The sequence below is a fragment of the Canis aureus genome, chromosome 19 (genome assembly GCF_053574225.1).
Source record: "Canis aureus isolate CA01 chromosome 19, VMU_Caureus_v.1.0, whole genome shotgun sequence".
NCBI classification, from domain to species: domain Eukaryota; kingdom Metazoa; phylum Chordata; class Mammalia; order Carnivora; family Canidae; genus Canis; species Canis aureus.
The window spans coordinates 38910380-38930877 of record NC_135629.1 but is presented as its reverse complement, the minus strand read 5'-3'; the positions used below and the strand labels follow the sequence as shown (position 1 = coordinate 38930877).

General features: G+C 54.0%; 2 protein-coding genes and 1 long non-coding RNA gene across 8 annotated transcripts in view; 2 read left to right on the top strand and 1 right to left on the bottom strand.

Moving 5' to 3' along the window:
* Positions 1-12946, top strand: part of LOC144289979 (uncharacterized) — a 38757-nt gene extending 25811 nt beyond the window's left edge. Inside the window, exons 3-4 of the long non-coding RNA XR_013357872.1 lie at positions 11521-11741; positions 11830-12946. This is a non-coding gene — a long non-coding RNA (uncharacterized LOC144289979). The remainder of the gene's footprint in view (positions 1-11520; positions 11742-11829) is intronic.
* Positions 5073-13358, bottom strand: RRP9 (ribosomal RNA processing 9, U3 small nucleolar RNA binding protein). The gene is made up of 15 exons (XM_077858708.1): positions 13205-13358; positions 12814-12896; positions 9311-9420; positions 8861-8928; positions 8736-8777; positions 8300-8426; positions 7565-7689; positions 7389-7481; positions 7009-7109; positions 6787-6921; positions 6648-6710; positions 6352-6497; positions 6191-6270; positions 5337-5410; positions 5073-5240 (listed from the first exon to the last, which is right to left on the bottom strand). The coding sequence occupies exons 1-15, from the start codon at positions 13292-13294 to the stop codon at positions 5147-5149; spliced, it is 1431 nt and encodes a 476-aa protein (XP_077714834.1). The 5' UTR covers positions 13295-13358; the 3' UTR covers positions 5073-5146.
* A 206-nt stretch (positions 13359-13564) lies between these two features.
* PARP3 (poly(ADP-ribose) polymerase family member 3) lies at positions 13565-20498 on the top strand. Of its 6 annotated transcripts, none has more exons than XM_077858707.1 (11): positions 13565-13715; positions 14808-14997; positions 15658-15783; positions 16010-16198; positions 16409-16541; positions 16631-16857; positions 17106-17252; positions 17461-17547; positions 17792-17969; positions 19164-19319; positions 19942-20498. In XM_077858707.1, exons 2-11 carry the CDS (start codon positions 14815-14817, stop codon positions 20109-20111), a joined length of 1596 nt encoding a protein of 531 aa, XP_077714833.1. In that variant the 5' UTR covers positions 13565-13715; positions 14808-14814; the 3' UTR covers positions 20112-20498. The 6 variants fall into 6 exon arrangements, 5 of the variants coding, with proteins under 5 accessions (XP_077714833.1, XP_077714832.1, XP_077714831.1 ...); XR_013357871.1 differs by lacking the exon at positions 13565-13715 and adding an exon at positions 13761-14145 and having other exon boundaries at positions 17792-17974; positions 19942-20080; XM_077858706.1 differs by lacking the exon at positions 13565-13715 and adding an exon at positions 13764-14145 and having other exon boundaries at positions 14811-14997.

Genomic DNA, 20498 nt, shown 5'->3' with positions numbered 1-20498 from the left:
TAATTCTTAAGGAAAAAGACGATCGTTTAATATTAGAAGTGTCAGACAACAATGTTTAAAGTTATTATACACATCTTCCATGATAGCAAAAGTGAACCCTTTCTAAATGAATGGAAACATAGTTCTCAGAAGAGACAAAAATGAAAACAAAAGTGGGGTGCCTGATTTCTATGCACTAACAATGAGACTGAAGAAAGAGAAATTAAGGAGTCAATCCCATTTACAATTGCACCCAAAAGCATAAGATACCTAGGAATAAACCTAACCAAAGAGGTAAAGGATCTATACCCTAAAAACTATAGAACACTTCTGAAAGAAATTGAGTAAGACACAAAGAGATGGAAAAATATTCCATGCTCATGGATTGGCAGAATTAATATTGTGAAAATGTCAATGTTACCCAGGGCAATTTACACGTTTAATGCAATCCCTATCAAAATACCATGGACTTTCTTCAGAGAGTTAGAACAAATTATTTTAAGATTTGTGTGGAATCAGAAAAGACCCCGAATAGCCAGGGGAATTTTAAAAAAGAAAACCATAGCTGGGGGCATCACAATGCCAGATTTCAGGTTGTACTACAAAGCTATGGTCATCAAGACAGTGTGGTACTGGCACAAAAACAGACACATAGATCAATGGAACAGAATAGAGAACCCAGAAGTGGACCCTCAACTTTATGGTCAACTAATATTCGATAGAGGAAAGACTATCCACTGGAAGAAAGACAGTCTCTTCAATAAATGGTGCTGGGAAAATTAGACATCCACATGCAGAAGAATGAAACTAGACCACTCTCTCACCATACACAAAGATAAACTCAAAATGGATGAAAGATCTAAATGTGAGATAAGATTCCATCAAAATCCTAGAGAACACAGGCAACACCCTTTTTGAACTCAGCCACAGTAACTTCTTGCAAGATACATCCACAAAGGCAGAAGAAACAAAAGCAAAAATGAACTATTGGGACTTCATCAAGATAAGAAGCTTTTGCACAGCAAAGGATACAGTCAACAAAACTAAAAGACAACCTACAGAATGAGAGAAGACATTTGCAAATGACGTATCAGATAAAGGGCTAGTTTCCAAGATCTATAAAGAACTTATTAAACTCAACACCAGAGAAACAAACAATCCAATCATGAGATGGGCAAAAGACATGAACAGAAATTTCACAGAGGAAGACATAGACATGGCCAACACGCACATGAGAAAATGCTCTGCATCACTGGCCATCAGGGAAATACAAATCAAAACCACAATGAGATACCACCTCACACCAGTGAGAATGGGGCAAATTAACAAGGCAGGAAACCACAAATGTTGGAGAGGATGTGGAGAAAAGGGAACCCTCATACACTGTTGGTGGGAATGTGAACTGGTGCAGCCACTCTGGAAAACTGTGTGGAGGTTCCTCAAAGAGTTAAAAATAGACCTGCCCTACGACCCAGCAATTGCACTGCTGGGGATTTACCCCAAAGATACAGATGCAATGAAACGCCGGGACACTTGCACCCCGATGTTTATAGCAGGAATGTCAACAATAGCCAAACTGTGGAAGGAGCCTCGGTGTCCATCAAAAGATGAATGGATAAAGAAGATGTGGTTTATGTATACAATGGGATATTACTCAGCCATTAGAAATGACAAATACCCACCATTTGCTTCAACGTGGATGGACCTGGAGGGTATTATGCTGAGTGAAATAAGTCAATCGGAGAAGGACAAACATTATATGTTCTCATTCATTTGGGGAATATAAATAATAGTGAAAGGGAATAGAAGGGAAGGGAGAAGAAATGGGTAGGAAATATCAGAAAGGGAGACAGAACATAAAGACTCCTAACTCTGGGAAACGAACTAGGGGTGGTGGAAGGGGAGGAGGGCGGGGGGTGGGGGTGAATGGGTGCGGGCGCTGAGGGGGGCACTTGACGGGATGAGCATTGGGTGTTATTCTGTATGTTGGCAAATTGAACACCAATAAAAAATTTATTATTAAAAAAAAAAGTGGGGTGCCTGGCTGGCTCAGTTGGTAGGGCATACAACTCTCGATCTTGGGGTCATCAGCTCAAGCCCCACAATGGGTGTAGAGATGACTTAAAAATAAACTTTAAAAAGAGGAACCATGTAGAAATTCTAGAACTATAAAATGCAATTAAAAAATAAAGAACTCCCTGATAGGCTCATCAGCAGAATGCACAGGACAGAGAAATCAGTCAGTAAGCTTGAATACAGAGGAATAGAAATGAGAATCCAAACAGAGAGAAAAAAAATACTGACAAAAAAATTAAAAGAGCCTCAGCAACCTGTGTGACAATATTAGGTCTAATACTTATTAGTCCCAGAAAGAAGAAATTGATGTAGAAAAAACTTTTGAAGAAAGGCTAAGAACTTCCCAAATTTCTGAAAGGCATAAATTTACAGATTCAAGAATCTCAGCAAACACCATAAATGATATACTCGATGACCAAAAAAAAAAAAAAAAAAAAAAAAGCAAATGAGCAAAGGACTTGAATAGGCATTTATCCAAAGAAAATATCTGAATGCCCAAGAAGTGCATGAAGATACTTGACATCGTTAGGGAAATGCATATCAAAACTGCAATGTTGGGGTGCCTGGGTGGCTCAGTAGGTTAAGCTTCTGCTTTCGGCTTTAGTCATATCAGTGTCCTGGGATGGCGTCCCCGCATTGGGCTCCCTGCTCAGCAGGGAGTCTGCTTCCCCCTCTGCCCCTCCCCACTGTTTGTGCTAATGAAAAAAAAAAAAAACAAACCTACACTGTGACACCATCTCACACTCAGGATGGCTGTATCAAAAACAAAACAGAAAAACAAAACAAAACAAAACAAAACAAAAAAAAAACAGAAAACAAGTGTTGGCAAGGATGTGGAGAAATATGAACCCTTGTACACTGTTGGTGAGAATGTAAAATGGTGCAGCCACTGCAGAAAACCGTATGGAGATTCCTCAAAAAATTGGCAATAGAATTTACCATATGTCTCAGCAATTTCACTTGTAGGCATACACCCAAAAGAAATGAAAGCCATCTCGAAGAAAGATTTGTACAGCCATGTTTGTAGCAGCATTACTTACAATAGCTAAAACATGGAAGAAACCCAAGTGTCCACTGGCAGAGGCATAAACAAAATGTGGTATATACACACAATGGCATATTATTCAGTCTTAAAGAGAAAGAGAATATTGCACTTGCTACAATATGAATGCACCCTGAGGACATTATGGTAAGTGAAATAAGCCAGTCACAAAAAGGCAAATATTGGGCAGCCCGGGTGGCTTAGCAGTTTAGCGCCGCCTTCAGCCAAGGGCATGATCCTAGAGACCCGGGATCGAGTCCCATCAGGCTCCCTGCATGGAGCCTGCTTCTCCCTCTGCCTGTGTCTCTGCCTCTGTGTGTGTGTGTGTGTGTGTGTATCTCATGAGTAAATTAAAAAAATCTTAAAAAAAAAAAAAAGGCAAATACTGAATGATGCCACTTATATGAGGTACTTGGAGTAGTTGAAATCATGGAAAGTAAAATGGTTGCCAGGGGTTGTGGGAGTTATTGTTTCACAGGTATAGAGTTTCAATTTGCAAGCATTAGAGGAATGCACAGTGGTGACAGCTGCACTAACAATGCCAACGTATCTCATGTCACCGAATTGTAAGCTTAAAGATGGTTACAATGGTGGGGCACCTGGATGGCTCAGTCCATTAAGCATCCAACTCTTGATTTCAGCTCAGGTCATGATCTCAGGGTCATGGGATCCAGCTCTGCACCAAGCCCTCTGTGCCCAGCATGGAGCCTGCTTAAGATTCTCTCCCTCTCTGCCCACACCCACAACCCCTTCAACCCCACCCCCACTCCATATGCAATCTCTCTTAAAAATAACCTCTTCTAATCAATAATAATGACATCAGCATAAAAAATGATAATGATAAACTTTGTTACATCTTAACACAATAAAAAACAAAGATACATCCAAGAAAACCATACCCAGGCATATCACAAACTGTTGAAAATCAAAGATGAAAAAAATTATAAAAGCAGCCAGAAGAAAAATGATGTATTATTTATAGAGGAGCAAGGATTCAAGACTGTGGATTTCTCCCAATAGGAGTGTACCATGGGAAAGGGGTTCATGTATTAAGGTGCACTTTGGTGTTGCTATGCCATGGCTTTTGGGAAGTGTGTGTATGCCATCACTGAGCTCAATGTGAGGCAAGACACAGGAAGCGAATTCTATCACCATCTTCTGATTCAGAACAGGATTTTCAGGGCTTTGATCTGAACCTGACCCCTCTGGCCCCAGGAGAAATGAAGGCAGGCGAGAGCAGGTCTGTCTGAGGGGAAGCCTCCTGAGCATGGTAGCAGGAGAGAAGCCCTGTGGCTTCCTCCCGAGGGGACCATGCTGCCTCTTGGGAACTACAGGCTCAGTGGTTGAGCCCAATGGGTTAAAAAAAGGTTAGAGCAGAACCCATAACATTTCCTTCTTCCCATTAAGAGGACACTTTCCTGCACTTCTACATCTCTGGTCTGTCTCTCCTGGCTCCGCCAGTAGCAGGAGTGAATTGTCCAATAGATAAAATCAGCAGAAAGAACATTCTTGTGACAGCCTGGCTGGCATTCAGACCAAGGGCAGAGCTATTCTCAACTCTGACACTTGTCCTCAGGTAGTAGGCAGTGTGGTATCCCCCTCCCCCACCCATCTCTAGCTTCCTGAACTGGCCTGGGTGGGCCAGGTAAGCCTGACATGCAGGCCTAGCTTTCTTCATTTCAATTCTGACTGACAGCCAGCCCTGGTACATAATTGGACAGCCATGGCTCCCTAGCCAAGGGGTCTGCAGCTTCTGACCCCTCGCAGCCCAGAGCAGTGGGTGGGGAGCTGGCCTAACAAGGTCACAGAGGATACTCAAGAGACCAGGAGGTGGATGAGGTCTCCATCCCCAGGTTCCATGAAAGGACAGAAAGCCCTTATGCATCAGAGATGCTGGTAGGAGCCCTGCCCCCCCCCCCCCCCACAGTCCTGCCATCACCCTCCCTCCCCAGTCGAGAAGCTTCAAGAGACAAAGCCCAAAAGAGGAGGCTTTTAATACAAAGAGGGCAGGGCCTGGTCTAGAAAGGACTTAAATAAAGGGGAGAGGAGTTAGGAGCCTGCCGCAGGGGGCCTGGGGGCCCTGTGGAGCGGGATGATGCAGACGGAGTTCCGAGCCTCTTTGATGCGCCACCAGCGGCCAAGCCTGCAGGGGGCAGAAGGGAAGCAGCTGAGGCCAGGCCCAGCCTCCTGCACCCCATCTGGTAGCCCAGCCAGTGCCACCTCCCAGGGTGCCTCATACCTGTGCTCCTGCCCGACCCCAGCCACCAGGAAATCCCCCGAACTGGAGAACTTGAGGCTATTAATAAAACCCACCTGAGAAAAGGGAGAGATGTGGGAAAATGTGAGGACAGACCCCTCCCACACCTTCCCCTACCCCGCCCCCCCCGCCACGCCTCCCTAGCACCACAGCCCTGGCCTCACTGCCACAGGCTTGGCCCTCGGAGCTTAAATCCCTGCTCTGCCCCAGCAGATCAGGGCCCCCTGATCAGTCCCTGACCCCTCAGGGCCTCAGCCTCCACGTCTGTGAGATGGAGGGAAACATCACGCTGGCCTCACAGGCAGTTTGTGAGGATTTAAGGAGACAGTGAAAGCCAAATACGTCACGTTTCAGGGGGTGGCCTAAGGCGTGGCTCCCAGCTGTGAGGTCCCGGAGACCCCATGGCCATCACCAAGCCCTGCGCTGTCACCAGACATTACCGACCATCCTGCCATCTCCCTCAGGGCACCCTGTGTCCACACCCCCTAGCCTGGGCCCAATCTGGCACCATTGGTGCCATCATAGCATCAGACACCCCCATGCCTTTGCACATGCTGTGCCCTGCTGTCCTAGCCTTGTTCCCCTGTACCCAGGACAGGGTGGAGGGGAATGTGTAAGAGGAGAGGTGGGGGGAGACAGGAGAGGAGGAGGGAGGAAGGGTTCCTATCAGGCCCTGTGGTAGGAGCTGGCACTATAAAATAACAAGTCATAGCCTTGCCCTGAGGAGCCTCCCTTCTGGCAAGAAAAAAAACAATAAGGGGCTAATCCCAGGTGCCCTGAACTCTAGGGCCTCAGGAGTGTGGCAAAGATAGGCGAGGCATTCAAGCCCCACTTACCAGGGGAATGTCGCAGAGAGGTTCAAGCTGCCGGAAGCCCTCCCCACACTGCCAGAGCCTCACGCAAGAGTTGTGGGAGCCTGAGGGGTCAGGGAGATAGTGAGCGCCCCCGCACTGGCCCACCCTGCAACCCCCTCTTTTCTGCCTCAAAGGGCACCCACCTGTGGCTACAAGGTCTGTGTTGAGCAGGGCCGCCACTGCTGATACCCAGAAGGGCTGCTCGAGGCCTGGCTCCCCCCGCAGCCCATGGGCCTCACGCTGCAGGGCGAGCGGCCGCTTCTTAGAGAGACCCCACAAGGCCACAGAGCTGTGGACAAAGAACATAATTGGCAAGGGGCTGGGGTAGGGCAGAAAGGCCACTCAGCAGAAAGGCATCCCACTGCCACAAGGGAAGGTTCCTGGAGGCAAGTCCAGGAGCAGCGGTAGTGGTGCAAGGCATCCCAAAGGCAGCTCTTACCCATCATCTGCGCCCGATACCATGTGCTCCTCGTTGATAAGCTGGATGCTGTCGATGGAGCCCCTGGCAAAAGGAACAGTGAGGGGCACAGCCCCACCCCAGCCCCTCTCCCCTGACCTGGCCCAGTGGATAGCCTTACTGGTGGCCATAGAAGACAAGCTGGGACTCCTCAGGAATCTTCCACACACGCACCGTCCCGTCCCGGCCCCCAGCCGTCACACAGCACTCCCTGCTCAAGGCATCCAGCGCAGCGACGGCATCCTGGTGCCCAAAGCTGGAGGGGGAGAGGGGGCAGAGGGAGGATGGGGTCCCACGTGCACTGGCACATGCATCTGCACACCCTTTCCCCGTGCACACTCACAGTGTCTCCACATAGGAGTTCTCCGCCACGTTCCACACCTTCACAGAGCGATCATGGGATGTGCTATAGAGCTGGTGGGTTCCTCTGCGGAATGCCAGACCCTACAGATACATGGACAGGAAGCAAAAGTGGACCTGGACCACAGCAGGCGAGACAGAAGTCCTCGCCAGGGGAGGATTTCCTCCTAAAAAGCACGTCACAAGCCCAGGGAGGCAGCGGTGCACTCCTGAGCAGCCTCCCCACTCCCTAGGCAAGCTCAGTCTCCCCGCAATTCCCCTTCACCTCCTTTATGTCCCTGAGGATGGACACCCTCTGCCTCATTCAGCCCATTGCCCCAGCCCGGCCCACTTGGTTGCTTGGTAAATGCCCACAGCTCCTACCGACACGGCATCCCGATGGCCTGTGAAAGTGTACAGGTGCTGGCAGCTCTGGGCCTCCCATATGAGAATGAGCTTGCTGCGGTCACCCGAGGCCTGTGGAGATGAGGACAATGGCCACAGGCACCCAATGTGTGCCCCCGACTCTCGCCCACCCCCCGGGGCCAGCCCTGCCTTACGAGGTACTTGCCGTCAGAGGAGATGGCCATGCAGAGAATATGGCTGCTGTGGCTGGGGGGTTGCCCCTCAACACCCTTCTTGGCCCGTGGGATCACGTGAAGCTTCCGTCCAGTCTCCACGCTCCCTGACAACAGGAAAGAGAAAGTTACTGGGACAGAGGGTAGGACTGGCTGGCAACCCCCTCAGGGGCAGGACGGGGCTGTGGAGAAAGTGGTGCCTTCAGAGCAGAACTCAGCTCGGCTGCCGTGAGCCCCTGTATAATCCCCAGGTTCCTCATCTGTCACCCAGTGACAGTAACCCCCCAAGGGCAGCCACGAAGCCCCAGAGAGGATAGGAAAGTGCCTTAGGACCAAGGGTACGAGTTCTTCCAGTTTCTCCTAAGGGTGGATGAAAACAGTACTCAGCTGTCGAAGGGGGGTACCCAGGAAGACCGGGATGCAATCCCAGGACAGCACAGAGCCTCAAGTGTCCTCCAACTGCCCACCTACAGCACCAATCCCCATTCATCAGTATCCTGCCTCTGTTCAATCGCCTCCAATGACAGCGACAGGGAGCTCAAGCCCCACTCTTAGGCAGAAGCTTTCACTGGCACCCAGAGAACACCTCCTTAGGAATAAACTTATGTCCAGAAGCTTCCCCCACCAGGCCTCAGTCTGCCCTGATTACTCCCTCCTCCACAGATCAGCCCTCCCAAAAGATCCCCGGGTCTGCACCCCCAAGCCAGGCTCACTCACACTTGATAATGGTGCAGTCTTTGGCAGCAGAGAAGATGGCAGAGTCATCGGGGGTGATGACCACACACGTGATGGAGAGCTGGTGCCCCCGTAAGACACGGATGTCAGCCGGGGCTGGGCCCTGAATCTGGGCAAGCAGAGCGAGGTCACTGCCACAGAGGACAAGAAGGCCCCTAGATGCTCACTCACTCGCACACACACCACACGTGCACACACGCGTGTACACACACACACACACACACACACCATCCTTTCCCACCACCCTGACCAGGGCTGCAAGCATCAGACCCTTACCTGACTCTGTCTGCCTAAGTGCCCCCCAAGTTCCAGAGCAAAAACCCCACAGCCTGAGTCCCCAGTTAGGCCATTCACTCACCTACCCATGTGGGACCCATGATTCACTTCAATCTTACATCAAAGTCCCCTGCCCGCTTACCTCCTTTGCCACCGACTTCTGCAGCCTGCCCCTCTGCTCCAGCTGCACAGAGAGGAGAGGGATGAGCTCCCAAGAGCAGGACCAGCCCAACCCTTCTCTCCCACCGCCTTCCCTCCACAACTCACCACATCCTCCTTCAGGCGCCCTGCCACCTGGTCCTCCTCAAATGCCCGGGCCTCGGCCTTCTCCTCCTCTATGCAAGGACAGACCAGACCAAGTCAATGTAGGCCTAGACTCCACTTTTCCCTTCCCATTCCCACCCCACCCCAATGCCTTGGTCTTGGGCTCCAAACACTCGGGTTGTGTCCCAAGGGAAGTTCAGGCTGCCTTGGGCAAAGGAGAGATCTCCTCCTGCCTAACCCCTGCCATTACTTAGAGATTAGGCTAAAGCCCCCTGAAGGTCAGACCCACCCCAGGAGGCCCATTAGTCTCCCAGCCACCCTCCTTCAGGAAATCCCACACCAGCAGCTCTGGCAATCCACCAGGTACCTGCTCAGCCACCCGTCAGGCGGCTGGGGCACAGCAGGTGGTCTTGGACACAGGCCCTGCCCCTGCCTGCCAGTGCATGGGCTCACCTTGCTGCCTGAGCTGCTCCAGGTAGAGCTTGGCCAAGCGAAGCTTCTTCTCCTGGGCTGTCTCCTCCAGCTCCTCTTCCTCTTCCTCCTCAGTCTTCCTAGGAGCCAGGCTGCGGGAAGGAAGGGAATAGCTCTCAGAGGGCTCACCCCACTCTTCCAGCCACTAAGACCATACCTCCTCACTGCTTCCCCTGGCACTCAACCACCCCCCTCCGTCTCATAGCCAACGATTACATATGCAGAAAACCCAAAGACTGAACTTGTCAAACTGAAAGGAACCACCCAGTCCTCACATGAGGGTGAAAAGAGACCCAAAATCCAAAGAGATCACTGTGAAATCTCTTAACTCTAGAGGGAAAGAGCAGGTTCTACAAGCTGTTGAAGAAAGGTCACATACGAAGGGTCTGGAATCAATAGCAACAGTGGTCAACAAAGGAGCCACATACACAAAATACTGAGCTGTTTACACAAGGTGTGAACCCCTGGAAGGCCACACCAGTTAAACCCTCGATGACCAGTGAAGACACTGTTAGATGTACAAGCTGCCACAGGACTGGCCTTCTCTAAGCCTCACAACAGGATGAGGGACGTGCCCCAACACAAGACAGTCAGCTGGGAATGACAAAGGCATGGGAGACAAGGAACAGGAGCTCCAATACGGGAAGCAGAAAAGGCAGATCCCAGACCATGCATCCCCAGACAGGGGAGCTATGGCCAGCCCAGATCCGATAAAAGGACCTAAGCAGGGGCAGCCCCGGTGGCTCAGCGGTTTAGCGCCACCTTCAGCCCAGGGCATGATCCTGGAGACCCGGGATTGAGTCCCACGTCGAGCTCCCTGCATGGAGCCTGCTTCTCCCTCTGCCTGTGTCTCTGTCTCTCTCTGTCTCTCTCTCTGTGTCTCTCATGAATAAATAAAATCTTTAAAAAAAAAAAAAGGACCCAAGCAAGAGGCAGACACACTGGGGACGTGCCTACCTCACTCTCACTGCATCTACCCTGAGGACAGGATTCCAGGTGAAACATAACTGGTCTTGGCCTGACCTTGTGAAGCTTTCCGTTACATGTCTCATATTCGCACTGGCTAGAGCACTCACCTCACTCAAGACACATCCTACGCAGACTTGCTCCTGGGAGCTACAGGCAGGCCACAGGAACCATCCCCCGATCTTGTGCCTGAACATACCTAGTATCTGTCAAATGCCCCAACTGCTTCCCCAAGATTCATTTATGACTTTGTCCACAATGTCCCCAGAAGGGACCTTGGAAACTGCCAAGGAAGCCAAGGCTGAACCAGGCCCCAGAGACCATCTAGTACCCAGTGCCCAGCAAGCCTTCAGCCAACAGGCTTGGTTCTGCCCTTCCTGTATATATCTATGGTTAAAACTTCTGCTCAATTCACCCAAACTAATCAATCTATCGTATAGAGGTTCACATGTAGGAGATAGAACTCTATAAAGAAAAGCAAAGGAAGGGACGCTTGGGTGGTTCAGTGGTTTAACACCTGCCTTTGGCCCAGGGTGTGATCCTGGAGTCCCGGGATCGAGTCCCACATCAGGTTCCCTGCATGGAGCCTGCTTCTCCCTCTCCCTATGTCTCTGCCTCTCTCTCTCTTTCTCTCTCATGAATAAATAAATAATATCTTTAAAAAAAGGAAAAGAAGCATATAATCATATGACATCCTGGAAAACGCAAAACTCTAGCGACAGTAGTCAGCAGGGGCTAGAGGGAGGGGGGCATGGACTCCAAAGGAGGGGGGGTGGGAGTGTTGTGTGTGGCAGGAGGGGTTCTAGCGCATGATGAAACCCTTCCACACCTTCAGAGTGGTGGTAGTTACACCACTATATGTGTTTGTCAAAACTCACATACTGTACACTAAAGAAAGTGAATATTACTGTATGTAAATTATACCTGGTTAAGAAAATGAAAAGAAAAAGAAGGAGGAAGAAGGGAGGGAGGGAGGGAGGGAGGGAAGGAAGGAAGGAAGGAAGGAAGGAAGGAAGGAAAGAAGGAAGGAGAAAACCAAAGAAACAATTAAGTCAGGAATGCAGAGTTGGGGCCTCTAAATTCCTAAACTAAGTGGTGGGTGCACGGAGGTTCATCATCTCACCATTGCCCCCTATGGTCCAAATACATTTCATCGATTCTTCTGTATCTCATACATTCACAACACATTTTTTTTAAGATTTTTTTTTTTATTTATTTATTCATAGAGGCACAGAGAGAAAGAGGCAGAGACACAGGCAGAGGGAGAAGCGGGCTCCATGCAGGAAGCCTGACGTGGGACTCGACCCCAGGTCTCCAGGATCGCGCCCTGGGCCGCAGGTGGCACTAAACCGCTGCGCCACTGGGGCTGCCCCACAACACATTTTTTAAACATTTAAAAGTGTTCGGCACAGGGCCAGGCACACCGCTACCCACAGTGATCTTAAAAGTAAGTATGTGAAGTCTTCCTGTGACCATGTTAAGGCCAACTTGTGCTCAATGTTAGAAGCTGAATTTCTTTTTCCTTTTTTTTTAAGATTTTTTTTATTTATTCATGAGAGACACAGAGAGACGGGCAGAGACACAGGCAGAGGGAGAAGCAGGCTCCATGCAGGGAGCCAGATGTGAGACTCGATCCCAGGACTCCAGGATCAGGAAAACTATGGAACTTTTTTTTTAATTCCCTGGGCTGAAGGCGGCGCTAAACCGCTGAGCCACCCAGGTGTCCCTAGAAGCTGAATTTCTAAAGTCAACTCTAAGGAAGGCCCCAGGATTCCCTGGTATGATGGCCTCCATTCCACAGGCTCAGGCGTGGTACCTTGTTAACTTCCTCTGAAACCCTGCAACATGTCTCACCCCTGTCACCTGCAGAATGGAGGTATTCAAAGCCCTCCACAACCTGGATGCGGCCAACACCTGCCTTTCCAACCTGTCCATCTCCCACTTGGGCACATGTAAAGCCCTAGACTTTTCTCTGCTCCCTGAATGTCCTCCCTGCCCTTCCTTATCTGACAGATTCCTCCTTATCTCCCCAGGCCCTATTTAAACGTCCCATTCCCTGTCTCCAGAACACAGAGCTGAAGAATACCCACTTCATTACAACCCATTTTGTCTTCACCTGCCTGCTTACCTCTGCATTGTCAACAGTAAAGCCAGTGCCTGGCATATGTTGAGAACAGCAATTTGACATTGTGGGAAAACAGATGGAAGAACTAGCAAGCATTTCTTGCATGCCTCTCCCCATACCAGCCCGTCCAGCTTGTGCACCTGTCCCTGCCGTGAACCAGGGAGGTCTCACTGGTCTCCCATTGGGACTGGGGGTTCTCCCCACACAGAGACCCTGCCGGGAAAGGAGAGGAAACTTCTCAATCTCCTTAAGACGAGTCCTACTATCAGGCTCAGAACTGGAGGGAAGAGCCAAGACCTAGGAGCCGAAAAGGCCCAGCTCTGCCCCGACTCCCTGAGTCTTCCATACACTATGAGCCTCAGTGTTCCCTTCCTCCAGGTGGGAGAGAGCTCACCTCTCACTCTCAGAGTCGCTGGAAATCTCCTCATTCATCTTGCCGCCTCCCTTGGACTTGCCCCGGTCCCCGGCAGAGTCGGCCTGAGAATTAAATGATCCTTTCGTTAGTCCGGGGTCCCGACCACCGGGCACTGACCAAGCGCGCCTTCCGATCTCTCGAGAGCCGCCGGACTAGGAAAGGCAGTGGCCTCCCCACCCCCGCCCCCGCCCCCGCCGGCTGCAGTGCAAGGTCTTTCAGGACCTGGCCCCCGGAGAGAGGAACGAAGCCGACTCCAGCTGGGGTCCCGAAAAAAGGGCCGCGGAGGCGCCCGGGGCCCGGGTGTCCCGGGGCGGACGACGCTGGTCCCGGCGGCGGGGCTGACTGTGGCCCGCAGAAGCTTCAGGCTCACCTTTCGCCGCCGCTTGCCGGCCCCCGCACCGGCCGCGGCCCCCGAGGCCGGCCTTCCCCGCTTCCGAGCCGCCGCCGCCGCCGCCGACATGCTGCCCACCGCGAGCGCAGCGGCCGCCACGGAGGACTCACGTGGCTGGAGCCCCGGAGGTCTGGCACGACTCCGCGCCCGGATAGGCTCCCAGTGCCCCGCGGGTCCCGCCTCCCACGGCCCCATTGGCTGCCTCTGTACGCTCTGTCCCGCCCCCAGGCGCCCATAGGATAAGCGCTTGTGGCCCCGCCTCCAAGGCTTCCTCCGGGCTCCAAGCCTTCTCGGGCGCTTCCGGCCCAAAGCTGCGGCGCCTGCGCCCTGCTGCGGGCTGGCGACCAAGGGGCGGGCCGGACCAGAAGCGCCTTCTCTGTGTTTGCGGCCCTTGGACGCTGGGGGGCGTCAGAGATGCAGCGCCCCGAGTCTCGCAGCGGGGCTCCTCCCCGTCGGGGGCGGGAGCTAGGGTGAACCAGCCTGGCACTAGGTAACGGCGAGGAAACGTAGGCAGCCCGGAGGAGAGGGAGGCGATGCCCGCACCTGGGCCCAAGGTCACGGGGCAGCCGGCGGACACGTATTGCGTGCCTCGGGCCACTCAAGCGGCGCGAGGGACGCGTCAGCCTCCTGGGCTGCGCTGGCTCTCCCGGTCGAGTGTCCAGCGGTCCGTGGGACAGGCTGCTGGGCTCCGCTAGTCCAGCCTCTGACTCACTTGACTGGTGGCCAGATAGCTGGAAAACCACACCCCCACCCCTGCGCTGCCCCTGCCCCACCCCTGGCGATTGTAGGGAGATCACTGCCCCAAGTCACGCCTAAGGTTACAGAGGGTTGCTGGAGAAGGCCCTAGAACCGGAACTGCCGCGGGGGTCCTGATACTAGATCCGTGGCTGCCATCTCTCCCAGGTCCCTCCTTCTTTTAGGTGAGTGCCCTATGGCCCTGCCCACAGCCCCCTGCAGGGCAGGGCAGGGCAGGGCAGGGCAGGGCAGGGCAGGGTGGTGCTGGTGCTGGCCCACTGGCCTCAGACCCTGACTGGCACCCCAGAACTTTTAAACCCCTTGGGAAGGATTTCTGGGCCGCAGGGTCCCAAGTTCTAGAGGGACAGATCTGGCCTCGGGAGTGTGGCCCTTGGGAGCTGCTGCCCACTCTCCTCCATAGTTGGGGTGACTCAGCCCAGCAGCCATGCCACGTCCATCTGAGTCAGCTGAGACAGGGGCGGAGCGGGCAATACCCAGGGAGTGCTCTGGAGGGAGGAGGAGCCCAGAAGCAAGAAGAGATTCTCCTCACTTTTCCTCCCTCATCAGGACACTGGATTGCTAAAGAGAATAGGGAACCATTCTTCCGAGGCTCTGGGGCAGACTGGACACGGTCCTGGCCTGGCCCATGCGAATGGGAAAAGGGAAAGGGGACTGGTACAGAGAGCTGGTTTTGGTCTGGCTTAGAGAATGGAGAGATGGAGTCAGGGGGGAGGCAATGGGGAGAGGGTCACCAAAAGAGCAAACCCAGAGTGGGGCACGTTGGTGCTGTGCCAGCCAGGTGGGATGCAGAGGCCATGAAGCCCTGAGGGCCCTCTTTGTGCCCCAGAAGAGCCATGGCTCCAAAGCGCAAGCCCCAGGTGCAACAGGAGGGCCCTGAAAAAAAGAAGGGGCGGCAGGGTGCAGAGGAGGAGGACAGCTTCCGCTCCACTGCCGAGGCCCTCAGAGCTGCACCCACAGAGAAGCACGTAGTCCGAGTGGACCCAGCATGCCCGCTCAGCCACAACCCTCAGACCCAGGTAATCTGTCGTCCCCTTCCAGACTTGGAGCCTAGGTACAAATACACTCAGACCAGTCCCCCTCCTCACTGGGCCTCGGCTCTGGCCAGGTAGCTCAGGCTCCCAAGAAGCTGTTTCCCTGAGACCCCAACGGTCATGTAGGGTTATAGCCCATCAGATCCAGGCGGGTCATGTCTGCTCCTCAGACCCTAGGGTAAGCCTCCAAGCTTCTCAGGCCTCCACCTGCCACACTTAAGACAGGATTTCAACCTCCTTAGTCTCCCCAGGGCTCACCTGTAACCCCTAAAGCAGCCCCAGAGGGCCATGTACCACTGAGATCCCTTTTGCATGGCAGAGTGGTGTCCTGTCAGACCTCCAGGCAGAAGCAGTGTCTCCCTCTGATTCCCTGACACAGGGTACAGCCACATCCTCCCAGAACTTCCCCCAACTGAGTTTAGTCATGTTCCCTCAGATTGTGGCCCCCAGGGCAGAACCATGACCTCAAGCCTTTCCTGATAGAGCCTCCCCTGGATGTCCCAGTGCATCCTGACTGCTGTTCCCCTCAAACCCCTGTCAGTGTGTGGCCTGCCCTCCCTACGGCCTGCTCTCCCACCCGTTCCATCTGAGGGCCGTCCAGGCTGACCTGCCCTCCCCAGAGCACCCCCCCCCCTCCGGCCCTAGGTGCATGAAGACTACGCCTGCACCCTGAATCAGACCAACATTGGAAGAAACAACAACAAGTTCTACATCATCCAGCTGCTGGAAGAGGGGGACCGCTTCGCCTGCTGGAACCGCTGGGGCCGCGTGGTGAGTGCCACCTTGCCATCCTGGACCCACCTTCCCCACCCCTGCTCACCAGGGTCCCCACAGCTCACTCGGCAACTGCCTGCACCCTCTCTCCACCTCTGAATGCCCAGGGGCTCCTGGCACAGGGCCTGGCACAGCTGAGGCCAACCAGATGTTTCACAGTGGGCAACTGTGGCAGGCACCCGCACCCCCTGCCTGCCCTGCTGCCTGAGGCTGTTGGTTGCAGGGAGAGGTGGGCCAGTCGAAGCTCAGCTACTTTGTGTTGCTGGAGGATGCAAAGAAGGACTTTGAGAAGAAATTTCAGGACAAGACCAAGAACAGATGGGTGGAGCGGGACCACTTTGTGGCCCACCCGGGCAAGTACACACTCATCGAAGTACAAGGAGAAGATGAGGCCCAGGAGGCCGTGGTGAAGGTGAAATGGCCAGGAAGTGTGTTGGTGGGCCCCAGTATGAGGGAGGGGACTGGAAGGAGAGACCCAGCCAGTTGGCTTCTGCCACTGCCCGGCTGTGTGACCTCGGGCATACACCTCCCCTCTCTGGCCTCAATGTGGCCAGTCTCTAATGCCAGGTTCTGCTTTGGCTGTGCCCAGCTGCTCCTGCCCATCCATGCCCTCTACCTCTAGGTGGATGGAGGCTCAGTGAGGAACATAGTTCAGCGGGTACGGCCCTGCTCCCTGGACGCACCCACACAGAAGCTCATCACCAACATCTTCAGCAAGGACATGTTCAAGAATGCCATGACCCTCATGAACCTGGGTGAGGAGAGAGGGGCCAGTCAGGAGGCAGGGGCCACGGGGGTGGCAGGACTACAGGGCTGAGTCTCCCCCACTCTCTCCACCCATTAGATGTAAAGAAGATGCCCCTAGGGAAGTTGAGCAAGCAGCAGATTGCACGGGGCTTCGAGGCTTTGGAGGCTCTGGAGCTGGCCCTGAAAGCCCCCACGGATGGTGGCCCCAACCTGGAGGAGCTGTCCTCCCACTTCTACACTGTCATTCCCCACAACTTCAGCCGCAACCGGCCCCCGCCCATCAACTCCCCTGAGCTTCTGCAGGCCAAAAAGGACATGCTGCTGGTGAGGTTTGGCAAGCAGGCAGGCAGCAGGGCAGACAGACAGACTGGGCAAGGGAGATGGGGGACAGATGGCCAAGGAGGCCCAGATAGGCGGACTGAATGGGTAGCTAGAAGGACAGGGGAGGGGAGGACCAGCCGGATAGATGTGGTGGGAGTGCACAGGTCAGGTGGCTGGGGCCCCAGGTCGTGTGGGAGGGAGGAGGCTGGGATTGAATTAGACAGACAAGCTGTCAGCGTCCATCACTGTAGGTGCTGGCAGACATCGAGCTGGCCCAGACCCTGCAGGCATCCCCTGAAGAGGAAAAGGTGGAGGAGGTGCCACACCCCCTGGACCGAGACTACCAGCTCCTTAAGTGCCAGCTCCAGCTGCTGGACCCAGAGGAACCCGAGTACAAGGTGGGCCATGTCCCACAGAGGAGCCAGGACAACAGTAGGCACTGTCCCTCTGCCCATCTGCCCTCCTGGTGTGCAGAAGAGCCGCTTGCCCTTGGCCTTCTCTCCCTGTGTCTGTAGGGCCTGAGGAGAGCTCTGGGACTGGAAGCACCAGTGGGGGTTTGTCCACACATCTCTCACCCTTGGCAACTAGCTTCTGCTTTTCCTGCAGGTGATACATACCTATTTAGAAAAGACTGGTGGCACCTACCGGTGCCCTGCTCTTCAACACATTTGGAAAGTGAACCGAGAAGGGGAGGTAAGGGAAAGTACCCCCCCCCAACCCATTTCCCTCACTACCTGTCCCTAGCTTATGTGCCCATTAGCAAGTCGGTGTAGCAACTCATCAGCTTCCGCCAGACCCAGGCCTTGCGTATGTGTGCATGAGTATACGTCACTGGCCACAGGGGCCTTTTGCTTCGCTCATGCCCTCTGAACAGTGGGGAGAAGCACCTGAGCTTGGATAATGTGATGCTCCCTGTTTCCACCTCCTTCCCCTGAAGGGAGATAGGTTCCAGGCCCACTCCAAGCTGAGTAATCGAAAGCTACTGTGGCATGGCACCAACGTGGCGGTGGTGGCCGCCATCCTTGCCAGTGGGCTCCGCATCATGCCACATTCTGGCGGCCGCGTTGGCAAGGGCATCTACTTTGCCTCAGAGAACAGCAAGTCGGCTGGCTATGGTGAGGTACCTCTCGGGGCCAACCCCCAGGGGGACTAGCCCTAGTGCTTTCCCAGCTTGTGGTGGATCTGGGAGAGGAATCTTTGAATGGCTACTGACTAGAGTGCTCAGTGGGGCTCCCCGGGGACTGGGGGAACTCAAAGGGAGGGCAGTGGCCAGGGATAGGTTAGAAGTGGCAGGCAGCTTCCCTTCCCAGAGAAGGTGATGCAGATCACCCTCAGGATGAGTGAGCCAGCCACAGGTGGGGGCGGGGGAAGGTAGTGAAAGAGGAGGCTTGGAGGTGAAGAAGCCAGAAGCACAAACCCTGGAAGGCTGCAGCAGGTCAGGACCTCTGAGCACAGCCTGATGATAAAGATCCAAGCAAATGCCTGGTGTAGGCAGGGGGCTGGAGTTTATCCAGGGAGTGATGGGGACCCTAACCAGACTTGTATATAGAGCATCTCAGTGGCTGTAGCCATGGGGAGGGCCACTGGGCCAGAGGTGCACGGAAGCCATGCTCTCACCCAGGCCAGATGTGATAGGCATCCAGCCCAGGCAGTGGAGGTGGGGGAAGAGAGTATCCGTGAGAGGAATGCATGAGAAGTGGGATGGGAAGCTTGTGTGACAGGGCCGGAGGTATCTCTCATCATCCCCAAGTTTCTGTCCAGAGGTGTCCTCACTAAGACCACCTCCCCAGACTGGATTCTCAGCCAGCGCATCATTGGAGACCCCTACCTCCCACTGAGCCAAGAGAGCCAGGCTGGATGGAGGTGATGATGTTCTAGGATATCTGAGGTTGCCCAGGGCAAGGAGTCCACCAGAACAGAGGAGCCTAGGAAGGAGTAGAGGGTGGCCTTGGGAGAGCCAGTGCAAGGGGGTCCCCAGGTAAGGGGCAGAGGATACCAGTGGCGAAATCAGCAGAGCTGGCCAGAGAGAGAAGGCATCTACCCTGGATTTAGCCACTGGGACTCATAACTGACCTTGGCGTGAGGGGCAGGGGCTGCAGAGGCCTGCTCTCAGGGATCCAAGGAATGGGGGAGCGGGTGGGAGGGAGCACAGCCAGGACAAGGGGGTGTTTTTAAGGATGCAGGAAGAGTGGGCACTTTTCTGGGCTGAGTCAACAAAGCCAGAGGAGATAATAATGCAGCAGAGTGGGGGACAGGAAGTCAGATAGGAGGGCCAAGCTGCCCATGTTGAGCTTCTCTGTGTCCCCCAGTTACTGGCATATCCTGCGGAGCCCACCAAATTGGCTACATGTTCCTGGGTGAGGTGGCACTGGGCAGAGAGCACCACATCACCATCGACGACCCCAGCTTGAAGCAGCCACCCCCTGGCTTCGACAGCGTCATTGCCCGAGGCTCCACAGAGCCTGGTGGGTCCTGAAAAGCTGGACATGCCTGAGGATAAAGGCCTGGGGCTGAGCTAGGGGACTGGGAAACTTTCAGGGAGGAGGTGGGCAGGGGAGGGGCAGTGGTGGGGAACGAGAAGAACGAGGCTTCCCTACTATGTCATTCACAAACCTTTGCTGATTCAACACATCACTCCTGAGCATCCAGGAGGGCTTCAAAGAAAAGGTGTCAATGACTGAGCATCAAAAGGTAAGTAGGCAGGGACGCCTGGGTGGCTCAGAGGTTTAGCACCTGCCTTCAGCTCAGAGCCTGATCCTGGAGTCCCAGGATCGAGTCCCATATCGGGCTCCCTGCATGGAGCCTGTTTCTCCCTCTGCCTGTGTCTCTGCCCCTCTCTCTGTGTGTCTCTCATGAACAAATAAATAAAATCTTTTAAAAAAAAAAGTAAGTAGGCATTTCCCAGGCAGAGGAATTAAGAGGATATTCCAAGCAGAAGGCCCAGCCTGCGCAGTGGTTTGGAGACTGCAAGGTGGGAAGGAGCAGGGGTTCCCTGTGGCAGAGTGGGGAGCATAGGGGGCAGAACTTATTGGTGAAGCTGAGGATCAGTGACCCTTGAGTCACCTGTGGCCCTTGCTATACCTGTAGATCCATCCCAGGACACCGAGCTAGAGCTGGACGGCCAGCGAGTGGTGGTGCCCCAGGGCCAGCCTGTGCCCTGTGCAGAGTTCAGCAGCTCCAGATTCTTCCAGAGCGAGTATCTCATCTACCAGGAGAGCCAGTGTCACCTGCGCTACCTGCTGGAGGTTCACCTCTGAACCGTCTGCCTACCCCTGCCCCTTGCCTGGGGCCTACTGGTGGCCAGACTGTCATCCTTCCTGCCCATCTCTGGTGCCCCCAAATCTCCCTCTTATGTCCCAGACAGTGATTCCCCCCCTCGCTCCAATCCTTGCTAGCCGTGGCATGGCTATGGCTCCAGAGTCTCGCCTCCTAAGGTGTTGGGTGTGATGGACTGCCATTGTTACTGGGGCACAGATACAGCAGCCCATTCAAGTTAGAGGAGCACAGGCTGAGAATGGATGGAATCCCACATCCACCCAGGCTGTCCGCCCTGCCCCAGACTGTCTGTCCGAGAGGTGTGAGCACCAAGGTAGGCTGAACTTCAAAGCATATATACCAAGTTTATTAAATATTGTATCTGCTCA

Bases quoted from the DNA above. Each gene is read 5' to 3' on its own strand.
- RRP9 (XM_077858708.1), bottom strand. From the start codon at position 13,294: ATGTCGGCGGCGGCGGCGGCGGCTCGGAAGCGGGGAAGGCCGGCCTCG. The intron at 7,690-8,299 runs GTGAGTGAGCCT...TCCTGTTGTCAG, and splicing joins AGACTGCACCATTATCAAGT to GGAGCGTGGAGACTGGACGG. The intron at 6,271-6,351 runs GTGGGTGCCCTT...CTGACCCCTCAG, and splicing joins CACAGACCTTGTAGCCACAG to GCTCCCACAACTCTTGCGTG.
- PARP3 (XM_077858707.1), top strand. From the start codon at position 14,815: ATGGCTCCAAAGCGCAAGCCCCAGGTGCAACAGGAGGGCCCTGAAAAA. The intron at 16,858-17,105 runs GTGAGGTTTGGC...CCATCACTGTAG, and splicing joins CCAAAAAGGACATGCTGCTG to GTGCTGGCAGACATCGAGCT. The intron at 19,320-19,941 runs GTGGGTCCTGAA...CTATACCTGTAG, and splicing joins CCGAGGCTCCACAGAGCCTG to ATCCATCCCAGGACACCGAG.